Below are 9,754 nucleotides of genomic sequence, written 5' to 3'. Positions count from 1 at the left end.
GGAGTAATAACCTGCAGCTAGTGGAGGAGGAAGGTGTCACTTGGAGCATATTTGTGCCTCTTTTTACTCAATTGGACCGTAAGTACTCATATACTTTTATGCTTTTCAAATATTATTCCTTTATTATTAAAGTTTACTTCCGCATTCTTGACTCGATACAGTTGTAACAAACTTAACGTCTAAACATCTGTTAAAAGTGTATTTTATTCATCAAACATGCCGTGTGACAGTTAATTAACTTATTGTTTAAGTTACTGACTGTGTGTTAGTTGTGTGTTTTAAGTAAAAACAATTTATTAACAAGTTAATAAACGAGTGCATGCCTCGACATGACTGGAAAGTTTCATGAGTGTAATGTCCACTAACCACCAGTAGGGGGGGTAAAACAGTGGCCTGTAGGTTAATGGTAAGTAAAATGACTTCAAATACAGATTCAAATGACGAATATTACATGAATAATAAGAGTTATACTACACTACTATAGAGTATGAACAAATGTTTATTACACAGCTCTTGGCGTGTGTAGAATACAGACATCAGGGTCAGCAGAAATAAACACTCAATGGGAAATTATGTGGTAACTATTTAACTAATTGAGTATTTTGTAATTTTTAAGGCTTAAAAGGCTAAACTTTCACTCGTTCCAGATTTCTTAAATGTGAGGATTTGCTGACATTAATATTTATGAGGTTTTGATAGTTCGTCATGATCCATAATGCATTTTAAAGACGTCACCTCGTGGCAGTATTCACTGTTCTCTTACAGTCTATAATGCAAAATAATAAAATTAAAGAAGCAACAACTGATAGAAGAACATGTTTATGATGAACACTTGTTTAGCACAAAATCCCTCATTTTGAGTTTAATCTTATATTTGAAGGATTTTTTTCCATTTTTAATCAACAGTAAACCAACATGGCGAACGGACACGTGAAAATCCACGACCCCTTCTCCAGCCTGGATGGCACCACAGACGCTAAACCTACCTCAGACTCCGACAGCATGGAGGACACGGTGGAGCTCAGGCTCCTCATGGCCTACGCCAAGAGGAGAGGACCTCAGAGGAAGTCTCCTCAGAAGGAGTCTCCTTCACAGGACGTCTTAATATCCGGTGGCCTCGACGCAAACAAGTCGTCCTCGCCTCAGAAGACGGCGAAAGAGAAGAAGAAGAGGAGGATGAAGAGATGGAGACTAAACATTTTCAGCTGTATCAAACCTCAGAGCGAAGACAAAGAACCGAGACGAATGAATGAGACTGAGTCTGACTGTGAAAACAGATGTGGTCCTGTGTGTGGTGAGGATCATTGCTTTTATTTTTGATGATTGGCACCATCGTTTTGTCTGTAAAATTATATAAAATGACGACTTTAATGACTGAAGTCACTGTAAAGTCCAGAGCTCTGGTTCATATTTAATCAATGATATTTGGGATGTTCAAATGATGGATTTGTAGCTATTTTTATGCATAAAACAGTCAAATTAAAAGATGTTATAAAGTTACTTTATCGAGCAAACGGCAGGCATCTAAATGAACTTATGAATCAGATTAAGTGTGACAATTATCAACAGATTACATCGACAATGAAAATAATTATCAGTTGCAGCCCAAATATATTTAATTCTGTCATCTACCGAAACAGACGACACATTCTTCATCACCTGCTCGTCTACGTCACCTTGTGTTTTTGAACTTCAGCTCCAAGTTGATAACCAGCCGACGGCGTGTTTGTATTCGTAGGATACAGGCTGGGACTTGTTGCTGTGCTTTCTTTCCGTTCTCTAAACCGTTTCATTCGTGTTTGTATTATAGAAGAAGAAGAAGAAGAAGAGGAGGATGCGTTGAAAGAGGCGGCAAATAAACTGACGAAGATCGCTGATGAAATCCAGTTCCTTCCTCCAGAAATAGAGCCCGACTCGCCAGAAGGTGAGCTTTGGTTTCCTCTCAGAATAAACACGACGCTCCTTTTAGTGAAGACTTCATCCACAAACATGTCTCCAGAGCTGCAGAGCTTTAAGCAGCACAGATACTGCAACTGTATATAAATATTGCAATACTTTCATCACCACTGTGTTAACCTCCTTCCTTAAACGTGCCACTAAACAAAATGTAGGTGATGTTTGAGCATCAGGAAATATGAAACTGTATCTGTTGGTTTGGATTTCCTTTAAACCGTTGATCGTCGTTGTGTTCTTCCAGATGAAGATGAGAATGTGGAGAAAATGATCGGCCTGCTGCTGAGAGACGCTGGAGACCGGCTCAACGAGAAGGTAAGAAACGTATATAGTTAATATAATTCTACCTCTCTGGAGGATTCATAGGGAACTCTTTCACGGTAAAGGTTTGGAAGTCGTGCATATTGTTGTTTTTGTGCCCGTCGTCCACCGTATCGGGACGGTCTAGAGCTCACAGATGGCTCATAAACATAATACCTTAGTGTGTGAAATGGTGACGGCTGTTTTATCCACCAATGAAAAGACTCTAAACACGAAGAAACCGTTTGTGGTCCTCACCAGGAGCTGAAAGACGCCGCTATCGCCACGGAGCTTTTCCAGGACTACGCTTTCTTTAAGCTGCTGATGTCGACTCTTCTCTTGAGGATGGGCCTCAAGAGCCGCCACCCAGACTCTCCGGGGCCCAAAGCATCGCCCGAAACCCAGATCGCCGTCGCCTGTGAGGTGAGAGCAACCTTTATGGTCTTATTAATAAATACAACCAAAGTAAAAACAGGTATTTTTTGGGGGGTATTGACTAACATGTTTGTCTGCAGGTCACCAGTCGTCTGTCGGAGGTGAACTCGCTGCCCAGGAACCGACTGCTGGACCACGGCGCCAGATACCTGCAGCATTATTACTCCCCCTGGGTTCAGCAGCAGGGCGGATACGTACGTGAACAACACACCGTTAATATCTTCCTGAACACTTCAGTTCACCCATAAGCCTTTTTCTAATCATCACATGTCCCTCTCTGACAGGCGGAAGCCTTCTACAGTGACGACGAGGACGACGAGTGAGCAGGAAGTCGTTTGAGTTCCTTCAAAGACTCGAGACGCATTTTAGTTTTCTGCCACCGTTTCAGTTTACATGCACGTGAAACGCTGACGAGCAGCAACGCACCTGCAGCCTCGCATCACATGCATGATGGTGTTCAGGTTTGTGTTGTGCCGTTTCCTCTTAAGACTCTGAGCCAAAGACAAAACTGTTTCTGTCTCGCTGATATCAACTTTTATATGCGATTTAATTTAAAGGAAACATAATAATCGTGTTTCAGGAAAATATAAGATATCTATCGTCATTTTAAATCAGCATTATTTGTGCTGGGATTTGGTGCATAAAAACAATGTGTTTTTTTTTTGTTTGTTTTTTTAGCATTTGCACTTTTTCATGAAAATTAATTTTAATGTTTGCTTTCAGAGTTTATGAAAGATGCACTGTGTGTGTGTGTTCAATTTTGCTACAAATAAATGTGTAAATGAAAAAAATAAACGGTATTCTTTGTAATAAAATCTTCACACCAAGTGGTTCTTACTGACGTAGTCATGTGTTGTTTTTTAAAATGTTCTCTGTTTATTAAAACGTTTATCGATGCAGCAGAAAGAAATATACTTTGGAATTATAAGCCGCATTGATGGTTTACAATTACAATTGAGGACATTTTATCGCAATGTATTCATGTCACAAGGTGTGTGTATGTATAGATGTGTGTGTATATGTGTATGTATATATATAATGTATATGTACAAGGCTTGAAAGGTAAATCTTTGCCATGTATGAATTGAATTGTTAAAATGACCTTTCTGTGACCGGTGCATATATTTGAATTCAAATGTATTTCATTTTTCTACTTTTTAGTTTTCTAATTACTTTCTCAATGCTTCACCAGGCGACAAGTTCTTATATTAATTATTTTAATAATTCGGAATATAAATGAAATCCCTAACAGCAGTTTGCTTTAATTAAATCTCAGTTTAGATGATTTTGTTGCAATTTACGCCGAATTAAAGAAGTCTCTTTAATTCACTGACTTATTTTAATCGACTTGCAAATTATTTCGCGTCCTGACTATAAAATCTATAAAATCGTATTTTTTTAAACGGTCAACTGGCTGGCTGCTGATTGGTGTCTCCAAATGAAATGAGATCCAACCCGTTCCCCTGCGCACCTCGGACTGCCTCAAACCTGCTCTACCGACAGACACCAGCGCGAGGAGGACACGCGGCTCATCAGTGACGCCTCACCTGTCGGTCACTCTTCAATGCGCCGCACCCGACTCTGTAAACGCAGCGGAGGAGTTTGAGGAGTGCACATGATGTTCAACGTCGTGCACCAGGGTCGGAAATATGTCCCCATGCGCTCCTCGGTCACGGATGAGTCTCCGTTAACCGTGCGGACTGTTCATGTCAACAGATCCCCGGGTACGATGGACGAGGCACCGGAGACCGCTTGGTCGCAGCCCGGTGCCAAGTTGCGGATCTCCAAGGCCGGCAAGGGCCCGGCGATAGTAAAGGCTGTCCGGCCGCACTTGACTCCTCCGCCGGCCTCTCTGGAGAGCCTGGAGGCGGCTTGGAGCGAGAGAGCGCACGGGGAGGTGAAACCGCCGGTGAGTTCACCGAGCCACGAGGGGAGAAACGGGATGGACGGTCACGGTGCGGGGCCACCGAGGGCCAAGAAAAGAGGGTTCAGACCGCCCGATGTGAGGACCATCTTCACCCCCGGAGAGAAGGACCCCAGGGTGAGACGGGAGTCCGGGGAGGGACACACCTTCCTGCCTGGAGGCGAGGACACCTGGTGTGACGTGTGCTGCCACTACATCTTCCACCATGGGGTCACCTGTTCAGGTGAGTCTGGAGGTGATGGGTGTTGGGGGGCATGAGGATCCCCCCTCAGTTGGGTGTCAGCTTTAGGAAAAGTGCTTCGACCGCTTGATCCTCGGCTGCTTTTTTATTCTTTAACTCGTCAAAAGTATCTTATTTAGTGCTGAGACAATAGGATTGTAGTATACACAGTAAACTCTTTTGGTTTTGGACTGTTGGTGAAAACAAGCAGTTTTATAAATATTTGGTTTCAGGGAATTGTGTTTGGCATTCCTCACATTTTACAGACCAAATAAATCAAACTATAAAATATCCTGGAAAGGAATCTATGATGGAAATAATTGTTAGTTTCTTCCCTAATTGTTTGTCCATTAAAGGCACAACCATCAGATAGTCAAAAAAAGATTTCTGGAAAATCTGATATAAATATGAAACTTTTATGGAAGTATAATTGAATGTTTTGGGGTTGATCGAGGCAGAGAAGTCCCCTCGCTTTGCTGCTGTCTCACATTTAGATTGGCTGACGTCACATACTTTGAACAATTGTTTTCAAAGTGGCATAGATGCATAATTCGTTAGCACCATGACATGCAGTGAGAACACATATTTGTGGATGACATTAGTGGGCAGGGCTCTGAAACGCAGCTCAGCACCTGGAATGCTGTCGTGAATGCAGACGGACCGGTTCAGGTCTAAAACGAGCCTCGATGTTCGAGAACAAGCTGGACCTTCATCTGGTCCACTTCTGTCTGACAAACAATGCAAAGAGGAAACGCAGAGAAACACTCTCTTCCCTCCTGTGTTGAGGTGCGTGTGTTAGTGTTTCTCTTTACATGTTTGTTCTGTCATGAAGCTTTAAACATAAAGAAGAATCTCATTCACGATGCCTGTAACCGCTCTGAGTGAAAGATGTACTGAACCTTTTTGTCCTATTTACCCCATTTTATTCATTTTATCACAAAAACAACAAAGAGACAAAAACAACTACAAAGATACACAAAACAACTGCAAAGAGACACACAACAACGACTAAAAGACACAACAACTACAAAGAGACACAAAACAACTACAAAGAGACACAAAACAACTACAAAGAGACACAAAACAACTACAAAGAGACACAAAATAACTGCAAAGAGACACAAAACAACTACTAAAAGACACAAAACAACTGCAAAGAGAAACAAAACAACTACAAAGAGACACAAAACAACTACAAAGAGACACAAAACAACGACTAAAAGACACAAAACAACTGCAAAGAGACACAAAACAACAACTAAAAGACACAAAACAACTACAAAGAGACACAAAACAACTACAAAGAGACACAAAACAACTACAAAGAGAGACAAAAGAACGACAAAGATATACAAACAACTATTAATGGACACAAAACAACTACAAAGAGACACAAAACAACTACAAAGAGACACAAAACAACTACAAAGAGAGACAAAAGAACGACAAAGATATACAAACAACTATTAATGGACACAAAACAACTACAAAGACACAAAACGACTGCAAAAAGGGGAAAAACAACTATAACGTCTCTGCGTGTCCCTCCTTTATGTAGGAGAGGTGTTTGGTCCTTTCTCTTGGGCTTCATTGTCTTATTATCCGTCCGTGGCAACAAGTCACGTATAAAATATAAAACGTTAAAGCAAAGCTGACGCGGACACAAACAAACTCTTCTTACTCCACCTTTGTCCCTTTAACCTCATTTTGTTTACAGACAGATATTCCTGCACGACGAGCTCTGTGTTTCCCGTCAGCTGTACCAGCAGCTGATGGACTTTATGTGTATATTAAGTGAGTGGGCTCATTTAATATACAGTCGATTGCCACTCAGGAAGCCCGTTAAAGGCCCATTACTGCGACTGAACGTCAACAACCTTCTCGAATGGACTAAAATAATACTTGATGAGAGGACAAACTTCTAGAGGTGAGACTCTGACGTCCTGTAGCTCTCTGCAGAGGACCGCCGGTCACTGGTTCACTGATTAACACAGAAAACAGTCACTGAGTCAGTTGAGCAACAGCAGCTCAGTGATTTCAGTTGAAGATTAATTTTTAATGCTGCAAGCAGGTTGAACTGATCCGCTGATCATGTGGACTTGATATTGATGGTTGATTTAATTAATGCAGTCAATTCTGTTTTTTTTACTGGACATAGTTTTATGACTTTGTTGGTGAAATTCTCTAATTTGAGTGAGTTAATAAATAACAATAAAAACACAATAAAACGCCTGACTGATGCATAAACAAACATGTATTTGGATGACTTACTTGTGGTTATTAAAACCTCTGAATGTGAAGAAACATTTTCTATTTTCCCTGTAAATTAAACCACCAAGACACCTATGTTTTTAACATGTCCAAACTTTCCAGATCTCACACCAGAACTACACCCAATAAGTTGACTTTCATCTCGCATTAAAATATAATTCATATTCATTTGTTTTGGAGATGATAAAGATGTGAACTCTTTCGGGTTGTTGTCAGTGGTCGCTGGTTGACAAACAGACCTCCAACGTGTTTTATGACTTACCTGCTGACTCGTACGTCAAAACTGAATCTTTGATAAACTAAAATCAGCCCGAGCTACTGATCATATCGAATGACTCTATGTTTAATCAATTCATATATTTACAGTCTCCTCGGGATTAAAACACAATTAAATCTCGTATTTTCATACTACACTGTAGTACAGAGGTTTTGTTGCATTTTTTATTTTGAAGATTCATTTGTAAAGTAAGCTTTCAGGTGATTGTAGTGGGTTAAAAAGTACAAAACTTCTCTCTGAATTGAAGTAGAAAGTGTAATTTAATCAGGTGAAGTACAAGTACCTTAAATGTATACTTGAGTAAATGTATATAGTTACATTCCACCGGTGATATGGAGACTGTTGCTGGGGAAAAGCTCGTCGTTCATCCCAGTGAATTAATGTGTTCAGGAACGAAGTGGGTCAGATGAGTCTCTCTCTCTCTCTCTCTCTCTCTCTCTCTCTCTCTCTCTCTCTCTCTGTCTCTCTGTCTCTCTGTCTCTCTCTCTCTCTCTCTGTCTCTCTGTCTCTCTGTCTCTCTCTCTCTCTCTCTCTCTCTCTCTCATCTGCAGGTCTCTCGTCCTTTCGTCTCCTTGTCTCCTTCTCATCAAGATGAAGTAACAGAAACCTGCCACACAGATCAGGACTGCTTTGTCTGATGAGGTTTTAATGTTGCAGCAGAAACACTGTGTGTGTGTGTGTGTGTGTGTGTGTGTGTGTGTGTGTGTGTGTGTGTGTGTGTGTGTGTGTGTGTGTGTGTGTGTGTGTGTGTGTGTGTGTGTGTGTGTGTGTGTGTGTGTGTGTGTGTGTGTGTGTGTGTGTGTGTGTGTGTGTGTGTGTGTGTGTGTGTGTGTGTGTGTGTGTGTGTGTGTGTGTGCGTGAGTCTCGGGCCGGTAGACGGAGTTTAACTCCCTGGTTTGTTGGCTTCCATCTGTTCTCGTTTTATTGCAGCAATGACTTTAAATAGGACGGCACCAGAAGAACCTCAGCACCATCTAGTGGACTAGAACAGCAGCTGTTGCCAAAAGGTCGATTTGTATTTGTAATATCAGTAGTTTATATTTTAAAAGATTGATACCTGGCGTCCATGTTTTGATAAAATATTGCTTCATAAAATATTGCGATACAATAAAGGTAAAGGTTTGACCCAGTTATTTTTTAATTCTGTGCTCATGATACAAGCAGAGGAAGAGACAAAGAGGTTTCACATCGTAGCGTAGTTTATTACGGAGGCTCATTTTGAACCATTGTGCAAAATACTGTGTGTGTGTGTGTGTGTGTGTGTGTGTGTGTGTATGTGTGTGTGTGTATGTGTGTCATCAGCTGCCACAGATGAGTGTAACTTGTCTCTTGTAGCACCAAACTGTCACAGCGACTGAACAAACAAGGGACGACAGTAGAGTGGGTGGTCATATTTTGTGTGTGTGTGTGTGTGTGTGTGTGTGTGTGTGTGTGTGTGTGTGTGTGTGAGGGGAGGGACCAGTTCAGACCTGAGCAGAGACAGAGACACATCCTGGGTGACAGTGAAGGATGATTTGAGATCTACATTGAGTTATCTCTGGATTTAAATCAAACATCTGGATTCTAAAACACATTAAGAAGTGTGTGTACGTCTGTATGTGTGTGTGGGTGTGTGTGGGTGTGTGTGAGCAATGGGTTTTGCCAAAAACTTTGGCAAAACTTTGAGGAGAGTGTCGGGATTTTTCTATCGTATTCCAAAAGTGATGCGACGCTGTGGACGCCTGGAGGTCAGTCTGCTGTGGAGGAGCTCCGGTGAGTTTAGACCTTCACCACAATCTGATTGTTTCCTATTTTTCTTCTTCGTTTTTATATTTGATGTAAATGAGAAAAAACTGGAAACCTGCAGTGTCACATGCATTGTGTCTGCAGCTATTTAAATGTGTCTAACTGCCTGTGTGTGTGTGTGTGTGTGTGTGTGTGTGTGTGTGTGTGTGTGTGTGTGTGTGTGTGTGTGTGTGTGTGTGTGTGTGTGTGTGCGTGTGTGTGTGTGTGTAAAAAAACTCTTTTCATTCTGAAGTTTGATGACATGATAAAACACCTGAACACACGTCCTAACATGTAGAACAAAAGAGAGAAAGAACATTATAAAGAAACAGAAAAGAACAGATGGCCACTGTATTCAGCAAACACCTGTCCTCACACACACACACACACACACACACACACACACACACACACACACACACACACACACACACACACACACACACCTGTCTTTGTCTTCTATACTGTAAAAGCATTTGCTGCTGATGTTTACTGCCGAACAGATTTCAAACTGTTCCTCTGGCTTTAAAGTTAAACATTCATGTTTTTTGATAAATAGCGAATGAATAAATACATAAATAATACCAATAAATAAAGAAAGCAACATTAT

The 9,754-nt window shown here is 41.2% G+C and overlaps 1 protein-coding gene across 2 annotated transcripts; it reads left to right on the top strand.

Moving 5' to 3' along the window:
• Window positions 1-3,519, top strand: LOC306795730 (uncharacterized protein). Of its 2 annotated transcripts, none has more exons than XM_079294328.1 (7): window positions 1-78; window positions 907-1,294; window positions 1,814-1,924; window positions 2,198-2,268; window positions 2,515-2,676; window positions 2,769-2,882; window positions 2,973-3,519. In XM_079294328.1, the coding sequence occupies exons 2-7, from the start codon at window positions 916-918 to the stop codon at window positions 3,009-3,011; spliced, it is 876 nt and encodes a 291-aa protein (XP_079150454.1). In that variant the 5' UTR covers window positions 1-78; window positions 907-915; the 3' UTR covers window positions 3,012-3,519. The 2 variants fall into 2 exon arrangements, with proteins under 2 accessions (XP_079150454.1, XP_079150453.1); XM_079294327.1 differs by having other exon boundaries at window positions 1,811-1,924.
• Window positions 3,520-9,754: the final 6,235 nt, after the last annotated feature.

Source organism: Melanostigma gelatinosum, assembly GCF_949748355.1.
Source record: "Melanostigma gelatinosum genome assembly, chromosome: 22".
In the NCBI taxonomy this organism is placed as follows: domain Eukaryota; kingdom Metazoa; phylum Chordata; class Actinopteri; order Perciformes; family Zoarcidae; genus Melanostigma; species Melanostigma gelatinosum.
Note: the sequence above shows the minus strand (reverse complement) of the source record. Positions and strands in the feature narration are given on the sequence as shown.